At 45.2% G+C, this 19,666-nt stretch overlaps 1 protein-coding gene across 14 annotated transcripts in view; it reads left to right on the forward strand.

Moving 5' to 3' along the window:
* Positions 1–19,666, forward strand: part of LOC144773261 (uncharacterized) — a 7,170,044-nt gene that overhangs the window by 1,952,393 nt on the left and 5,197,985 nt on the right. For all 14 annotated transcript variants that reach the window (XM_078658159.1, XM_078658161.1, XM_078658167.1 and 11 more), the window contains one exon: positions 14,859–14,915. In XM_078658159.1, coding sequence (XP_078514285.1) covers positions 14,859–14,915 — 57 coding nt within the window. The remainder of the gene's footprint in view (positions 1–14,858; positions 14,916–19,666) is intronic.

Raw genomic sequence — 19,666 nt, forward strand, 5'->3', positions numbered from 1 at the left:
CTTCGGGCAATTTCTCTTGCACTAAAGGCATTTGTTCCCTCTGTCACGGGTACACGGACAAAGCCACCGCCATGTGGTACTACAGCAAACAAGGCAGGGTGGGGTTCTTGACCCTATGTCAAGAGGCTCTCCGCCTTTGGACATGGCTGGAACATCTGGGCGCATCTCTGGTGGCTCAACACTCAGCAGGGTCTCTGAACCCCAGGGCGGATGAACTCAGCCGCAGGTGCATGATGGATCACGAATGGCATCTTCACTCGGAGGTGGCGCAAGGTCTGTTTCAGCAGTGGGGAGACCCTTGGTTAGATCTATTCGCCACCAAAGAGAACACGCATGTCAGCAGTTCTGCGCGTTATAATTTCCAAGGCGGCACATGCTAGGCAACGCTTTTCGTTGCGAGTGGAATTGCAGTCTTCTATACGCTTTTCCACCTATACCACTTCTGCCCAGAGTGCTGAAGAAGATCAAGCACGACCGGGCCCAAGTCATTCTTGTGGCCCCGATTGGGCACGAAGAGTATGGTATCCCGATCTATTACACATGGCCATTGATCCTCCAATATGACTGCCTCTTCTGGAGGATCTTCTGTCGCTGTAGCCTCCAACTCCTTGCGTTGGAATTGAGCGGCAAAAGTTGACAACTTTCGACCTTCCTCCTGAAATCTGTAAGGTTATCTTGACAGCAGATGTCCCTCCACCAAAACGGTATACGCCTGTAGATGGAACTATTTTGTGGCGTGGTGTGCAACAAAGGCAGTGAATCCCCTTTCTGTCCCCCTTTCAGATGTTCTCCTCTTCAATCTTTCTTTGGCCCAGCAGGGCTCTGCTCTGGGCACTCTCAAAGGCTTTCTTTTGGCCATTTCGGCCTTCCTTCAGCTGCGCGACGAGCCTTCTCTTTTCAAGTCCCCTAATGTTAATCGCCTCCTTAAGGGCATTACTCACTTGTTTCCTCCAGCTCCTTTCGTGATACCCCAGTGGGACTTGAACCTTGTTTTTACTTATCTTATGTGTGCTCCTTTCGAGCCGCTACATAAATGTCCTCTCAGGCTGTTAGGTTTGAAATTGCCTTTTATAATATACATTCACATCTATTATATAAGTTAGCATTAGGTGGCTAAATAAACGCCATTTGTATTAGCATTGTGAAACCCACTGACTTATCCTTACAACATGCAAGCTTCATTGGCTTGTGTGCCTCCATGTTGTAATGTGCGACTACTAGAAGTCTCGTTAGGCCCCAGCCACACTAGGCCTCATTTGTTTTTTTCTTGCTTCATCAGAACTGTAAAACTGTATATCGTTATTATTCTTTTTCTGCTCTCCAAGGTTGAAGTTGGATTTGCTAATGAATAGATGTTCTTTTCGTACATTTCTTTCTGTATGTGCAGTTCTGGTCCCACGTTAGGAGACATTGAAGCCCGACACATTGGCCTTGGAGTACTGATAAAGCACCCATCTGGCAGGTGTTAGCTTATCTCTCTGTACCCTCTTTGTTCATAATAATAATAATAATAATAATAATAATAATAAAATAATAATAGGGGCATTTGTAGAGCGCTGAGTTACGCGCACCGGCGTGTCCCCGCGCTGACGATGAGAGGGCATAAACAGAGAAAAGAGGCTGCTAAGCGGACCAACTTATCTAACATAGAGGTGGGTTTTTAATTTAGCTCGGAACCTCGTTTCTGCTGGTTCCAAGCGAAGATCTACTGGAAGTTTGTTCCAGTGGTTTGGTGCTAGGTGCCTGAAGGATCTGCCTCCCATGCGAGCCTTCTTCACCTTGGGGATCCTCAACAGTCCCCCGCCCGCAGATCTAAGCGCTCTGGCAGGTTCATAAGCTTCAATCAAACTCTGCAGAGGTCGGGGTGCCCTGCCATTCAAAATCCGATGGCAGGTGCAGAGAGCTTTATACTCGACTCTGCTCCTCACAGGCAGCCAGTGTAGTTTTTGCAAGGCCTGCTTCGAGGACGCCCTTTTGGGCAACCTAAGGATCCGGTATTTTTCCATAGTAGGCTTGGCTGAGGTCACAAGAAAGATTTTTTTTGAATTAGCGTGTTTTGGGGAGTCAGTCCTCTCAGCATACATTTTACGGTGCAGGTCTGACCGTGGCTCTCTCTGCAGAGAACTACTAATAAAGAATGTTTGTATTCTCTACTGACTGACCAAATCTTAATTTGGAAAGGCATAGCAGGTGGTTGTGGAGATAACCCGCAGGGCCCTTAGAGAGCCACGTCCTTCAGTTGCCACCCGAACAGAGACCGCGCAAAATGGGCCCCCTCACCCGTAACCGGGTCGCAGGGGCTAGGATGGTGTCTGGTTGGTCGGGCGGATAGGGCCCCTCACATACAAGACCTAGCTTGGTTCTCGGTGCTGCTCTACTCTCCCGATTAGACGGATCCTTGGCTAGTGGCCCTTGGCTGGGGTCCTGAAGGCAAAAGCCTGGAATTGACCATTTGGCCCGGAGAGTCGGCAGTGGAGAATAGCTTCCTTTACCTGTGTGCACCGGGTGAGTGAGTTGATTCTCGGAAAATGGTGCCTTGCTTTGGATGACACAGGCCTGGTACAGTCTGCGGATTGTTTTGGGCTTGGTGGGTCTCTGGACCCTTACAGGACACAGAGCGATTGCGATTGGTACTGGGCCAATTTGTAATTGGCTTTCTAGTGAAAAGGTCCGCGACTGCTCGCAGGTAATCTGGTAGACCAATTGGTAATTTGGATCTTAATTTGAAAAGGTCTAGGGCTGTGACCTGTCCCTTTGTATTGGTACAGTCTCCGGACTGTTTTGGGTGCAGTTTGCAAACTGACCTGTTTGGATGGCACAAGTCGACGGGCTGTGTCTTTTGGGTTAGTCTTGGACTACTTTGGTTTGAATTTGGTGGGTTTGCGGACCCTTGGAAAAGACACAGATTGTTCGTGAACAACTAGCTAAACCAATTGGTAATTCGGTTTGCGCTATAAAAGGTCTGGGGTTGTTTGCAGGTAATTTGTCAGGCCAATTGGTAATTCAGCACATGTTTTAAAAGGTCTGTGGTTGTAACCTGTCTTCTTGAACTTACCGCAGCATTCGTGGACCGCTCTAGTTGTTGGTGGCATATTTGTCCGTTGAGGACAGTGTATGTGTCTAATATTAAGATGGCGTGTTTCAGCAAGTTTGGGTGCTTTGGATGTCGATGTTGTTCTACTGATGCTCGATTGGAAGAGAGCCAGCCTACCCCTCTGGAGGGTTCCCCTAATTTTGACATATACGTGAAGCGTGGTATTGGCCTTATTATGTTTAGCACGTTGTGGCATAAATATACGAGGGACAATGCTAAATTGCAATGGCCACTTGCTGGTTCGTTTAATAAAAAAATATTACATTTCTTGCAGGACAAATTGTTTGCTAGAAAAAGTAGGTAATCGATGTTTGATTCTTTAAGAGTGTGGCAGAAAGAAGGGAAGCAGTGGTGCATGAGAGCCGAGAAAGAGGCCAGGAAAAGACAGACACAGACAATAACACAGAAAGATGTGGCCTATGAAAGGGAAAAGGTATAGAATGTGCAGACAGGAAGTTTCGCTTGAAGACATATAAATGCTATTTTGCAGGGGAAGAAGGTGAAGATTTTGAGTAGGAGCTCTTGGACTCTCATCCCCCGCCTCCTTATGCCCCTGAACGGATATACCCGACAGTCCCGACATCTCAATCTCCGGCTCATAGTACTGCCCACCCGGTTACATCTACAACTAGTTCTAATGCCTCCGTCCAACCCCTCTTGCCTCCCTTTCCTACTCGCCAGTAACCGGAGAGGGTGCTGCTAGCCCCCCCACCCTGTCTGTCCATTCCACTTCGGATACCACGGCTCTTTCCACCCCTACAGCGCTGTCCCCTTACATGAGGATTCCTGTCTCTGCATCCACTCTTTCCCCTCTGAGTGTGACTCCTCAAACGCTACTGAATGTTCATATGCCTGTGCAAGGGATGTTTGAAGGAAATTGGGCAGCAGCGCGAGATTGCATGGAGAAAGTGTTGGTGCGTTCTGCAGTGGACGATGAGGAAAAGACGATGGTGACGAATCAGGCAGCCCAGTGGGCTCATAACGCGATTTATACTGTGGAAGATGTGTGGAATGTGATGAAAGATTATGAACCATTATTACAGCAGCGTGCTCTTAAGCATATGTCAGCTAAATTATTAGGATTCTGGAAGCAGTGCTTTAAGCGTGTTGCATTGCAGATTAAATACGATATATGAGACAGGGTCTATGCTATGGGTATGGCCCGGAATGAAGTTTTTGTGAATGTGATGACGTTAGTGGGGTACTGAGTGATATTGCTCCAAAAGATCCCAACCCTAGGGGCACAGCACCCTATGAGGGAAGTCCATCCCATTTATCATCCAGAAGTACCAGAACTGGGTGACTCGACGAATACAGTAATTCGCCAACGAGTTTCAGGAACAGTGGATCTATACTCCCTGGAAAAGGAGTGAGTTCCTGTCTTTAAAGAGCCAGCTGCCAGACCCACAGAAAAATTCCACTGCATATTATAAAGAATTGACAGAGGCGGCCTCCTCCACTGTGATGACACTAGCTGATATAGAATTGTTTTTCGGCTTGTTGGTACCAGTTGATACATGGAGGCAGGTTCATATGCAAGACCATTCATTGGAATTAGGAGGTACCGGGGATGAGATTAAAGCATGGGATAGTGAGCGTAAGGCTGGTGACAAGCCGAAAGTGCACCTGTTAGCTTTACCAGGTCATATTATAACATATATGCACTCCCTTATTCCCCCAAAGAAAGTGGATTGTGATATGTTGACTGCATGCCACCAGAAGAAAGATGAAAGTGTGTCTGATTTCTTTACTAGATTTGATGGGGTGTTCTTGGATTTCAGTGGTCAGGATTTATCGCTGGAAGATGGTGTTTGGTTGTTCATTAATAGATTTGTTACTAATTTGCTTCCTGAGATTGTAGCTAGACTGCAGGCTTCCGAAAGCACTTGGACTACGTCCTCACCTCAGTGATTTTGAATATGGCTCAGTATTATGAGCATAGAGAGAATTAGGATAAAGAAAAGGTGGAGTAAAAGGAGAAGGATTTAAAGATGAGGGTTTTGTTACAGCAAGTTGTGAGGGGCAGAGGCAGGGGGTCAGGATCGATCCAGCGGTTGCCTCGGACCAATAGAGGTGGTGCTTCCAGTGCCCCTCTCGTAAGTGACCAATTTGCATATTGTAGAGAGGAGGGACACTGGCGGAATGAGTGTCGGGTGTAGCTGCAAAAAGGCGAGGCTCTGAGAGGTCGAGGATATAGAGGACGTGGGAGAGAGTCGGAGGATGTGTCATTAAATAGACAGAGTGGAAAATATTTTGATGACCCCAGAAGCCGACAGTATTATCATGAGGACTATGACATGGATGAGATGACTGGGATGTCCCATAGATAGGACAGCCAGGGACAGGGCGAGGGACCAGTTCCAGTGCCTATAGATCAACGCGGACCCTACGTCACCGCTGATTTGCAGGGCACTTTCGAAACCGGAGAAATACCGAAATCCTGGCTGGGTAGTATAATTATTCCAATATATAAAAAAGGGAACAAAGATACAGCCAGCAATTATCGGCAAATAGCTTTGATGGACGCGTCTGGGAAATTTTTTGCCGCAGAAGTATTAGATCGTTTAAAATCTTGGGCATTCTCACAGGGCCTCATACCAATGTTCCAAGCAGGATTTAGACCCAACCATTCTGTGATAGACAACATAGCAACTCTTCAGTCCATATTAGACAAATATACAGTAGGTAGGTCACAACCAATATACGCAGCCTTCATCGATTACTCAACAGCTTTTGCCAGGGTGGATAGACCAACTCTGTGGAATAAATTGAGGAGGCTGGGTATCCCCGAACAACTGCTAAGGGTTATTGTCAACCTTCACAACAACACATGGTGTCAAGTCCAGATGGGGAGAGAAAAAGGTTTGACCAAAACAATTAGTACGTTCAACGGCCTTAAACAAGGATGCCTCTTAGCACCGATTTTATTTTCTTTGTATCTTAATGATCTTCCATTTTATTTGCAACAAGGCTCCAGCTTGCCCCCAAAGATCGCCACACAAAGCATACATGCTTTACTTTACGCCGACGATATAGTCATGTTGGATTTAACGCCCTTTGGATTACAAAGCCTTCTTGACAGCTTACACAAATATTCGAAAGACAACTTTTTAATTCCTAATCTAAACAAAACAAAAGTGGTTGCATTTACCACTAAGAAAAAGAAAGTAAAATACCGTTGGAAGCTGGGCGAAGAATATATAGAAGAGGTCGAGGAATATACATACTTAGGTAGGATTTTCACAAAGAATCTGAAAAACCTCAAACAAATCAATCATCTAAAAATCAAATCAGACCTACACGCCGGTGCTTTACTGAGACTGTATTCCACTACAGGGAATAGACATTTTTCCACATTACTAAAGGTGTACAGAGCAAAGATACCCCCGGTTTTATCGTACGCCACTGAACATATTGCCATCAAACAGTGGTCCTATATGGATCTAAAAGAAGGAAAAATATTAAATAAAATTCTGAAAGTATCAACAGCAACACCGGTGCAAGCATTAAGACTTGAATTTTCGATCACCAGCGCATATGCAACAGCGGTAGCTAGTATAATTAGGTGGGCCTATAACATCCTTCATGCTAAAGAAGGTACACTACGATCCTTACTAAAAATTGAGTCTTTCGATGAAAAAGCTTCATATTCAATATTCCGAAGTAACATGAGAGCGGCATTCCAATTAGCCAATATTTCTTCTGATCTTCTGTTGTCTTGGACACCATCACAGCTTAAACTTTTCTTAAAGTGTTTTACCCCCAAACTGAGTTTTGATCTGGATTTCTCACACTGCAGTAAACTATCTCTGTACAAACCTTTCACTGAACTATTGGAATACAAGCAAGAACATCCATATTTAGGGTATTCCCTTACTCATGGCGCCAGGAGAACAATTGCAATGATGCGCCTGGGTATTTTGCCAGTGTTAACTTTTACCTGCAGATGGTTCGCGGGTAGATCCCCATCATGTCCTCTCTGTCACGGGGGAAACCAGACCATAGAGCATCTTTTATTCATATGCCCTTCTGCAAATGTAGTAAAAGCAAGGTCAAGATACCTAGACCCCATATATCGCAATTGTAAAATAATTACTTCAAAAGATTTTGTAACCACATGCCAACACCCCCCTAATGAATTTGTCTGCTACAATTTCTATAAATTTTTAAAACCCTTCTTATCATTATATTGAATTGTATTGAAAATTTTTGTTTTATAAATTGTGGTCCTCAGTTGAGTACCAAATCAATAAATTTTTTTTGACTTGACTTGACTTGCAGGGCACCACAGAGAAATTTCCAGTTGACACAGGGGCTATGAATAGCTCTGTTTCCCGTTCACTGGTCCCGGGGGCAGCTCTTTCTAGCCCAAATAATGTTTTGGTTGGTTTCTCAGGTGTGCTGGTTGTTAGCCCTATTTCCAAACCTCTTGAGTTGACTATTGGCCCCATTACGGTTGATACCCATTTTTATTGACGTCCAATTGTGGGGAAAATCTGTTGGGATTGGACTTGTTAAAAAGACTACATTCGATAATCTTCTAGTTTTCTAATGGTGTGTATATGACCATTGGCCCACAGGTGACACATGCTAAACAATGTTTTGCCAAATACGTCCCGCTTCCTGCAGAATTTGAGACAGTACCCCGCACATTATGCCCCACAGTGGACACAAATGTGGGATTGCCTCAGATCCCGCCGGTGTCCATTTAGCTTAAGGATAAAGCCAAATTGGCACGTATCTCTCAGTACAAGATTTCACAGGCAGGAGAAAAATCTTTCCTACAAATAATACAAGGTTTGATTAGAATTGGGGTGGTTGAAGAGACAGTGGCAAATGTGTGTAATAGCCCTATTCTTCCTATCCTTAAAAAGATGCCCTTAGATTCTCCAGATGTTCACCCAGATGTCTACCGTTTTGTTATCGACCTACGAGAAGTTAATAAGATCCCCAATACCCAGTGGTTCCTGACATTACGACTATTTTGACAAGGATTCCCTGTCCGCAAAATTATTTTCTGTAATTGATTTAAAGAACACCTTTTTCAGTATACAAATACACACAGATAGCTGATATTTGTTCGGTTTTACAATTGCTGGTCGAAGTTTTAGATTCTGTCGCGCTCCTCAGGGCTATACAGAAAGCCCTAGTATATATAGCCAAGCATTAAAAAACAATTGGATTCTCTAGAACTCCCTACTGGTAATGTGATGTTTCAATATGTTGACAAACTTCTTGCGGCCTCCTATACTGTGGATGGCTGCAGGGAAGCCACAGTTAAATTACTCTTACATTTGGCACACCAAGGCCACAAGGTATCACTTTCAAAATTTCAACATTGCCGTCAGGAGGTCACCTACTTAGGTTACCTGCTGTCGAAGGAGGGACGCAGACTAACCCCCAGAGCGCATAGCTACCATCACTAATATGCCTGTTCCCAAGACCCAATGCGATATGGATTTCATCGGGATGGAACAAGTAAATAATCTAAAGTACGTACTAGTGGTAGTCTGTGCATTTAGCAAGTGGGTAGAGGCCTACCCAACTAAAGAGAACACAGCTATAGCGACAGCAAAGGCACTTTTAAAAGAGTACTTCCCCCGCTATGGATTGCCACATGTGATCTCGAGTGACAATGAATTGAAGTGGCTCTACAGCAATTCACTGACATAATGAAAGGAAAAGCGCCATTCTGAGGTCCCATGTTCAATAGCCATAACTTACGCCGCCTAGCTAGAGTAATTGAAGGAGTCATTAATACTACTGTCGGTATACTCACTAATATAACAGTCAAACTCCAAGCTACGAGACTCGTTTCACTTCAAAATCAGATGGTTTTAGATGTCATACAGGCTGGTAGGGGTGGAACATGTAGGGTCATTGGCAGTAGCTGCTGATTGTACATAACTTTTAGTGCTCAGACTGTATATTTTGCCATACAAAAGCTACACAGATTGGCCGCAGAGATACATCAGGATAATGGATCATGGTCTCTCACAGGGTGGCTCTGGGACCTATTGACTTCATGGGGTTGGAAGATATTTCTCGTATTGATAGCTGTTGCAGGGGTTATATTCACCTGTTATTTATACCTCAATTGTCTTCCAGCTTGCTGCACGTACTGTGCAACGAAACTTACTTCCAACATGGTGAGATTCATACAAGAAAATAAATATTCCCCTATGATGGTGCAGGAATTTCAGGCAATAATGCTGATAGCCGAGGGAATATTTGATTATTAAATTGCTACAATATTTGCATGTTTTGTATATCAGCTTTACAATACATTTTGCTAAATGGATGATTATTCACTCCCCCCCCCCCCCCTTTCGAATTGTAAAAACCTGCCGGATAGCAATAAAGCTTATTTAGCCTCTTATGCCAAAAGGAGGCTATGTTAAGTTTGAAATTCCCATTTATAATATGCATTCACATCTATTATATAAGTTAGCATTAGGTGGCTAAATAAGTGTCATGTAATTAGCATTATGAAACCCACTGATTTATCCTTACGGTAGGCATGCTTCATTGGCTTGTGTGCCTCCATGTTCTGACGTGCGACTACTAGAAGTCTGTTTAGGCCGCAGCCACACTAGGCCTCATTTCTTTTTCGCATGCTTCAGCAAAACTGTAAAACTGTATATCGTTATTATTCTTTCTCTGCTCTCCAAGGTTGGGACAGGTATGCCCAGATGTGGGTCCCATGCTCTCCATGCCACTGGAGTCAAGCTATCCTGGCTGATGAGGGCTGAAAGCCCGAAACCGGTTCTAGGATGCTTGGTTCCAGTCCAGGGAGGACCTGGCCTCGCAGTTCGGGCTGGACTGTTCCCATTGGGCGCAGGGTCAAGACTGATTTGCGAATGGCTGGGCCCAAACTGGAATGGCATGATGAGCAAAAAAAGATGGATTTAGGCCCAGATCTCTGTACTGGTGTGAAAGTATGATATTGTTCTGCATTCTGTCCATCAATTGTTCTTTTTGCATTTGTCACCCCGCGTGGGATGGGTATACCAGACGTGGGTCCCATGCTCTCCATGCCACTGGAGTCAAGCTATCCTGGCTGATGAGGGCTGAAAGCCCAAAACCGCTCATAGGATGCGTGTTTTCAGTCCAGGGAGGACCTTGCCTGGCAGTTGGCGCTGGACTGTTCCCATTAGGCGCAGGGTCAAGACTGATTTGTATATGGCTGGGTCGAAACTGGAATGGCATGGTGAGCAAAACAACAAAGGATTTAGGCCCAGATCTCTGTACTGAGGTGAATGTATGACATTGTTCTGCATTTTGTCCATCAGTTCTTTCTCCAAGGTTGAAGTTGGATTTGCTAATGAATAGATGTTCTTTTCGTACATTCCTTTCTGTATGTGTAGTTCTGCTCCCATGTTAGGAGACATTGAAGCCCGACACATTGGTCTTGGAGCTCTTATAACAGACCCATCTGGCAGGTGATCATCTCTCTGTACCCTCTTTGCTCATGCCTGGCTCAGGCCGGTATTTTTCCATAGTAGGCATGGCTGAGGTCTTGTGAAAACTGTATCATGTATAAGCACATTTTGGGGAGTCAGTCCCCTAAGCATCCATCTTAGGGTGCAGGTCTGACCGGGGCTCTCTTTGCATAGAACTACTAATAAAGTAAGTTTGTATTCTCTACTGACTGACCGACTCTTCATTTGAGAAGGCATAGCAGGTGGTTGTGGAGATAACCCGCGGGTCCTTAGCGGGCCATATCCTTCAAGACACCTGACTCTTAAAACTGTCTTCCTGGGTGCCATCACCTCTGCTCGCAGGATGAGTGAGCTACAAGCCCTTTCTTCTAAGCCTCCTTTCCTGGCTGTTCATCCGGACTAAGTTGTCCTCCACACTAGGCCTTCTTTCCTTCCAAAAGTAGTTACCTCTTTCCATATAGGACAAACCATCACTTTGCTCACCTTCTTTCCGCCTCTGCATCCTTTTAAAGAGGAAGAGAGGCTCCACCGTCTGGATCCAAAACGTGTGCTTTCGTTCTATCTGGATTGCACAAAACAATTCCGGGTGGATGACCAGCTCTTTGTTGGTTATGTGGGTGCCAAGAAAGGTCGGGCCATGCAAGAACGAACCATCTCCCGATGGGTCGTTCTTTGCATCAAAATCTCCTATTCCTTAGCAAAAAAGGAACCTCTAGTGGGGTTGCTTGCCCATTCCACCGGGTGACCGCAGCAACTACTACTTTGGGACGTGGAGTCCCCATTCTTAATATCTCCCAGGCAGCTACGTGGGCTTTACTGCACACGTTTACCAAACACTACTGCCTGAACAGCCAAGTCTGTAGAGATGGCTTCTTCGGCTGTTTAGTCCTCCAGTACTTTCTGGTGTGAACTTGGTTCGCAGACCCACCACCGGGGTTGGTATTGCTGAGGTATCTATTCTAAGGTGAGAAATCCATAACTAATTGTCTCTTTCAGATGAATAAGTTACTTACCTTCGGCAATGATATATCTGTAAGAGACATAGATTTGTTATGAATTCCTTACCGCCCCATCCATTGTCCCCATTCTGCGAACTGATTTCTAGGGTAAGGGACTTTACTTTCAGGGCCCTAGTTTTTGTGCACCAGTGGTCAATGTCTTGCATGGCTCGGAGCTTCTGGCTTAGAATGTCTTGTATAGAACTGACGTCAGCGTGCGAGGGTGGCGTCTAAGTAAATAGCGCAACATCATTCCTGTGACCACGACGCCAATGATGAATGCGGAGTTGACCGACGCCACCCATCGACACACAAAGGTACTGTTGTGGGAATTTTTTTTACGGATCCAGTCTGACGCCCTGGGGGTACTTCTAAGGTGAGGAATCCACACCTAATCTATATCTCTTACTGATATATCGTTACCGAAGGTAAGTAACTTGTTTGTTTTGCCCTCCACCTCTATCCTTAGCTTGGCAGGAAATAGCTTAGTATAATTCAGCTCTTTGTCTCTGAGGGCCATTTTGACTTCAAGAAAATGTTGCCTCTGTTTTTGCACCCTCATGGTAAAGTCAGGGAAGAAAGTGATAGTGTTATTTTCTTAGTTGACTTGCGGGGCACTGTGGGCTGTCTGAAATTAAAACTCTGGGCCCTGTGTGCCCTCTCTTTTGAAAAATGGTTGGAGAGATTTCGAGGTTGTAGCTATTTTAGGATGAAATCTTACACAAAGAAGTCTGTTCTGGGCTCTTCCACTCTCTCAGGGACACCTAGGAACCGGGCATTGTTTCCTCTTGACCTGTCTTCCTAATCGTCCAAGTGAGCAGCAAATAGTTGGCTGGTAACCTGCAGTTCATTTACTTGTTTTTTTAAGAGTAGAGCTGTTTGCAGCAAGACCATGAGATGTGCCTTTTACTTCTTTGACCCTGATGTCCATTTTTTGCAGGTCCACTCTTATGAGGGAGACATCCCTTGATACTGACTCTATGCATGATTCCCTTCCCACCCATCATTGTGTTTGTTTAGAAGCAGTTGAGCCTTGTTTCAGTCTGAGGCGAGCAATCAGGCAAGCACCGCCGCCTGCCTATGGCTAAATCCCCCTCACCGCCTGTCGGTTTTTCTTATCAGGCTCTCCTGCGATATTCTTAAAGCCTCCTCTTTGGGGCACCTCACTTCTTTCACTCACTAGGGAGGGCGCCACCAAGCACCCTGCCCTTCCTGCCCCCATACAAATATCTGCAGAAAAAACAGGGGGGCTTCTCCAATATGGTAGCACCCCAGTACTTAGGGTCACAAAGATCAGTTCCTCCAGCCTAGTATTGCGACAATGTGTGGCCCCACTTGGCCCAGGAGCAGCACTCTGCCTCCTCACCGCACCTCTATATGGTCTTCTTTTGTCTGGGAGGGATGTCATCTCTACTCATTCTTCTCAAATATGGGGTGTAAATATTGTGGTGGGGGATCACCACATATTCAAGTCTTTTTACCCGGACTGCTCACCTTCCACGCTGCTTCTGGTGAGAGAGTTGTCGGGCGGCCTTCACAGTTTTTCCCTGATACATGGGTCGGCTGTATGTCAGGTAGGCCCTGCAGTGCATGCCACCGCCAATGCCTCACCAGACCACTAGTGCTGTTCTGGAATCCTTACCGGCCTGTCGGTCTGTGCCGCAAATGTGCCAGGGCTCAATCTCCAGAATCACCGTGGACACTCTGGTTGCTTAGGGCCATCTCCATGCAGCCCCTCCTCTTACTTATGCTGTTCTCCGGATGCGTCTGGTGCGGCCGATGCTGCATTTCCCCTTTCCTGTTTGCGGGGCTTCAGATCTTCTGCAGTACAATGGGGGATGCGCTGCTTGTGGCGGCCACCGCAGATTGGCGTCGCTGTCCATGAAGACTGCTGGTGTACGACTACTGCCATACCGGGCTCCCTTTCATGGCCAGGCCTCACCTCTCAGCAGATCCAGTGTGAGCTCTTATAGAGATTGTTTCCGACAGTTCTGGCCCGCTGGTATCACCAGGTAGGTTTGGGCATATCGAGTATCCATGACAACGGATCATATGTTGAATTTTGTGGGGATTACCGAAGTAGGTCACCGGAGCCGTGTTAGTGTGTTGCGATCTGACTCTGCTGCTGGCCACGCCCCCCAACTCTCCATACTCTTGATGTCAAGAGGTGCTTGAAGTTTTACTTACTTCGCATAAAACATCTCCGTACTGCAGACCAATGTTTTGTGGCCGACAGAAACAATAACAAGGGTGGAACGGTTTCCAAAACCCAACATAGCAAGATGGATTTCAACAGTCATACAGTTCCACTATTCAAAGGCAGGTAGATTTTTAAGGTAGAAAACTAAAGCACATTCTACAAGAGAAGTCTCTACAATGGTGACATTGTTTGTTAGAATGTCTATCGAAGGCATAGCTGTGCTGCAACCTTGAAGAGCAGGCACACTTTCACTCACCATTACTGTCTGTATTTGGCACATAGCACTGATACAGCCATGGGTCGATCGGTACTTCTGCATCTTTTCCAATATTGTGAGTCTGTTACCATACAATGTATAATGTTGTATCCACCATCTTCTGTCATACTTATGTCTTATTTTATTGCTTATCTATTATACTGCTAGCTATTACGATTTAAGCATGTGAATCTATGAGAAATACTGAATCTATGAAAGATACCCCAATACTGGAGAAAAAACGAGTTACTTACCTGTAACTCTTGTTCACCAGGAATGGTATCTTTCATAGATTCAGATGTGACCTGTCCTACTCCCCTTAAAAGCTCTTGATCACTGTTTACTATTCCCACTAGTACTTGAAAATCTAAGGTAAGATGCATCTGTTGGGAGTGTTCCAAGGGTGCTGTCGCCTGATTGGCTGGGGTTTGGTACTTTTGAAATGATATGGATAAGCTGTTAAATTCCCCGTCTTAATGCCATTGTAAGTTGTATTGATTATTACTCCTGCTTTGAACTGTACAGAGGGACTCCCACCTCGACGGCCGGAGATGATTCAAGCATGTGAATCTATGAAAGATACCAATATTGGAGAATGAGAGTTACAGGAAAGTAACACATTTTTTTCTTGCTTACTATCATGATTTGGGTCTGACTTGTATAGAAACCGCACACTAGGTTGTTTATTTATCTTGAGCACACCTAGAGAAGCATTGTAATTGTAGAGAAAATTAATTAATGGACACATTTGAAAACCCACTACTCAACAGTTGCATACTATTCTTTTTATACCATTGGTTCCTTACATAAAAACTTTGGTCTGACTGTCTTGTGCATGTTTATCTATTTTATTATCTGCCTTTTGTAGGGACTGGAAACTCAAAAAGCAGTTGATCAAAGTCCTGAGAAGTCATCAGTGAAAAAGGCAAGTCTCTCATGTTAATATTTTATTTAGTCGGCTTATGAGATGAATGAATCCCTTTTTATGATAACGTTAATAACATTAGTTATAACTTTGGGCTCCTTTGACCAGGAACTAACACCGCAAGTCATATGTTCTATGCACTGTGTTCATCCCTTCGAGCTCTTATCTTTATTTCTGATAGAGGCTTCTAACCGCAGATTCCTCACCTTTTGAATATCCCCAGGCGTCAGACTGGCTCAGTCACTCACCGAACTCTCACTTGCTGTCTGTGACTCAACCTCTCACTCACTGTCACTCACTCTCAGCCAGTCACTAACTCTCATTTTCACTCCCCTACTCTCGCTCTGTCACTCACTCACTGTCACTCACTCTGCTAGTCACGCTCTGTCACTCACTCATCTAGTCACTCACTTACTGTCAGTCACTCATTTGTTCATAAACACGCAAACAAAATAATTTAATTTTTGCTTACTAACTGCTGCCAGATAGTGCTTTTCTTCAGTTCCTCTTTAGGTGCTGAAACTGAGCTGGTAGACCATAGGGCACACAACTCTCACACATGCAGTGTGGTTTGTAGTGCAGTGTCTAAACTTAATGCTGCCCTGTCAGTGACAGTGTGAGTGTGATCCATGGCCTTTCCGTTGGTTAGGGCACAGAGAGGCAGCGCTCTGTTAAAGAGCTTTACAACCTGCTTGAAAGCCTGCCTCTACGGAAACAGTGCACTGCCTGAAGGGCTCCCAGTATGTACATTGGGCATGACAGCCTTGTCAAGTTTTGTCCACCAGCTAAGATATGTGCACAAACAGACAAAGCTAGCTTGTGAGTCACTTACACATGTAAGTTTTCTCTTACGTTTTGAGCAGCTTTACTGTCGGAAAATGCCCTTTTTGACCTGGTCCCTCCACTTTTTTTGCTCACTGGTACAGATGATGCCGATTGGTAAGTGCACTTGGTCCCTGCCAACCAAGACACATTGCCAGACCTCTTTCCCTAAGAACAAGGCACATGCTCAATTGTAACCCAATTGGCAACAACTTTAGCACCCTGGTAAGTCCCTGGTAAATGGTACCTACGGTACCCAGGGCAGGGTTACTAAAGAAGGTCCCTGTGGTCTGCAGCATGTATTATGCCACAGAAAGGGACCCCCCAAAATACTTCATGGATACCGGCATTGCAGGCTGCCTGAAATGGTGCAAGCCATTTTCGAAAACACCACATGGCACACTCCCTGTGTGCCATGCCCAAAGACACTGCACGTAATATATGTAATTCACTCTTACAGCAGGCCGTAGAACCCTAAGACAGGGTGCAAACACACCCTGTGGCATGTTGTAAGTTGGGGAATTAATTCCCCTTCAATCCTGAGGGCCCCTGGAGGCCAACTAGTCCATCAGGTACCTCCAAAAAGTGCCAGAGGTCTGCGTTGCAGAGAGGTGGTCCAGGCCACGTCTCTTTTTACACCTCAATGAAACGCAGCTTTGTGGCGCTTACTGGAGGTACCTGGTGGGCTAGTTGGACCCCAGGGACCTTCAGGATTCAAGGGGACTTAATCCCCCAACTTGAACCACGCCACAGGCGAAGGGAGGGAGCGGGGCCTGAGGTGGCATGTGTGCAAGCACGACCTGTGGCGCGTTTTAAGTTGGGGAATTAATTCCCCTTCAATCCTGAGGGCCCTTGGGGCCAACTAGCCCACCAGGTACCTCCTGTAAGTGCCACAGGCCTGCGCTGCAGAGAGGTGGTCCAGGCCACGTCCCTTTTTACACCTTTTGGCAACGCAGCTCTGTGGCGCTTACTGGAGGCACCTGGTGGGCTAGTTGGACGCCAGGGACCCTCAGGATCAATGGGACTTAATCCCCCATATTACAATGCGCCAGGGAGCGCGTTTGCAGAGTGGTGGAGAAAGGGGGCATGGCCTTTGTCTACCTCTCACCTATCCCACTGTGTGGGGCTTCCAGGAGGTAAAAGGTAGGCTAGTTGGCCCCTAAGGGACCCCCAGCAGTGAAGGGGACTTCAATTCCCATCCAAGAGCGTGCCAGGGAGTGCGTTTGTAAAGTGGTGGGCAAAGTGGGCATGACCTGGTACGAGTACTTACCAATGCTGCTGTGTGGGACTGACTGGAGGTAATAGTTTGGAAAGTTGGCCCCCAATGATGTCTTCAGGGGCCAACTACCCCTCTTGTTATCTCCAGTAAGGCCCACACAGTGGGATTGCTAAGATGTCTTCGGGGGCCATGGCCCCCTTTCTCTACCACTCTGTAAACGTGCCTCATGGCAAACTACGGGATGGGGGATGAAGTCCAATTTCTTCCTGAGGGAGTTTGGGGGCCAAGAATCCCTCTTGGTACCTCCTGTAAGTGCTATGCAGCAGAATTCCTGAGCGTTGTTTGGACACCCAGCACCCTTCCTCCATCACTCTGCAAACGTGACTACTAGTTAAAGTAGCATATTTCTGCACCTCTGACTTAGAGGTAAATGTAATCCCGCTGCCCTATTATGTACTAGGGCCTTACAGAGGAGGTCATGCTAATCAGGTATAGTGTTCCCTAGTGTATGTAGGTGTTTTTACTGTATTCTTAGTGTCTTTAAGCATAGCACTGGCTCTAGGCCTGGTTAGTCAGAGTCAGTTACCACCAGTACCCATCTGAAAAGATTGTGGGCACAGGATGATTTTGCAACAAGGCCTCTTTCTGCTCCTCTGTTCCTCTGTTGGTTCTTTCTGCACATGTCTTGCTTCTTCCTACACTTTCCTTCGTCTTTGTGGACTTCTGTTGCTTCTTTCTGCATTCCTTTTGCTTCTTTCTGTGCGTTTTTTCTTCTTTCTTCACATGTCCTACCTCTGTAGGGTTGGTTAGAAACTAGTATTTAAAAAACTGAAATTCACTGAAAAAAACATAGGTTTCAGGGACGTTATAGTTAGTTGGACACTTCACTTGTATAAAACCAGTGAAATTCCCCCGTTATAGTTAGTTCAGCTAATTATAACTTGCGCACCTGCAATGCACTGCTGATGACTTCACATATTACACCACTCATGACATGGGCAGTGACATCACTCATGACATCACTGCTGACATCTCAAATGACACCACTGATGACATCATCCTTGTGAAAGAGTGGCAGACCTCCTCTCACCCTAATATAACCTTTGATACATACACTCAAAAATACAAACGAACATTTTCAAAACAATGGACATACAACATACCTATTCAGTAATTCCAAGATCTACACACACATCCACTCATTCACCAACAGTCCTATACAGTCACCCATACATGTACTCACTCATCATGTGTACTCATACCTATACAATCTGTTACACACCGCCACTCATCCAATAGAGATACTCACACACATAGTCACACATGTAAACAAAGTAGCAAACATCCATTTACTTGCATATACAGTTATGCACACACCACCACACTTACTTTTAAAGAAACTTACACATACTTACTCTCTTAAACAATCACTTATAGAAACACATACTTATTCATACAGGAATTCGTCCAATATCTCACTCTCACATATACTCACTTATATACACCAATACTCACATATACTAGTTTAAAACATATGTAGTTACTCATAAAGACACTATTGAGATAGTCATTCACTCACTAACACACCCATACACGCACTCATCCACCCATACAGTCGTGCACACATGCTGTCTTCAACACATACAAACAGTGAGTCACTCATTCATGCATCTATGCACTAAGTAATACCCCCACTGAACCATACAGACACTCAGACACTCATACTGATACTCAAAAAACCAACTAATAACCCATATAGACCATCATGTAGCTACTCACGAACCCATGCAGCCACTTATACACAAAGTGAGAGACTGATACAGATATTAACATATTTAAACAGTACTCACTAACCCATGTATTCACTAAGATACACTTAATCAGTCAGTTATACAATCGATTTTGCTAAAATAAATCATCCATTTAGACACTCATATACCCATTTATTCTTCCATCGACCTTGAGATTTACATATTTAAAACATATTTAATTTTCACAAAAAGACACATTCACTGGATGATGTCATCAGTGATGTAATCAGTGATGTCATTTGAGATGTCATCAGTGATGTCATGAGTGATGTCACTGACCATGTCATGAGCAATGTAATATGTGATGTCATCAGCAGTGCATTGCGGGCTTGTGAGTTATAGTTAGCTGAACTAACTATAACAGGGGAATTTTCACTGGTTTTGTACGAGTGAAAGGTCCAACTAACTATAACACCCCTGAAACCTATGGTGTTTCCGGGTTGAAGGTGTGAGCATTACGGAAGGATGAGGGTCCAGGACAGCTGCTTTTTCCTACGCAAACATTCAGGCATGGGATGAGTGGAAGCAGTCACCGCCCACTTGGGGAGGACTGACACTGGCCACTGCTTCACAGAGACTCGGAGTGCCGGGTCTCAGGACACTATCCCGTTGGTTGCCTCCGTCTGCCTCAACCAATCGAAATCGGGCACACTGTTTTTAAAGTGGACACTTTTGAACACTAATTTTTGGGGATTTGAAGAAGTCATTTCGACGAAACGCGTCATGTCTCATTCTTCAAAATAAAGCATGCTTTCCTGAAGTACCCGCGTGGGCTCGCTCCTTTTCTTGGAAGGGAGCATGGTTTGGATATACGGAGCTCGTGATCTACGGTGCTCTGAATGTGGGGCACAAGAAATGGATAGTAACAGCCACAACTGCCAGAGTTCATGCTAGAGCCT

This window comes from Lissotriton helveticus, chromosome 8 (assembly GCF_964261635.1).
Source record: "Lissotriton helveticus chromosome 8, aLisHel1.1, whole genome shotgun sequence".
Classification (NCBI taxonomy): Eukaryota; Metazoa; Chordata; class Amphibia; order Caudata; family Salamandridae; genus Lissotriton; species Lissotriton helveticus.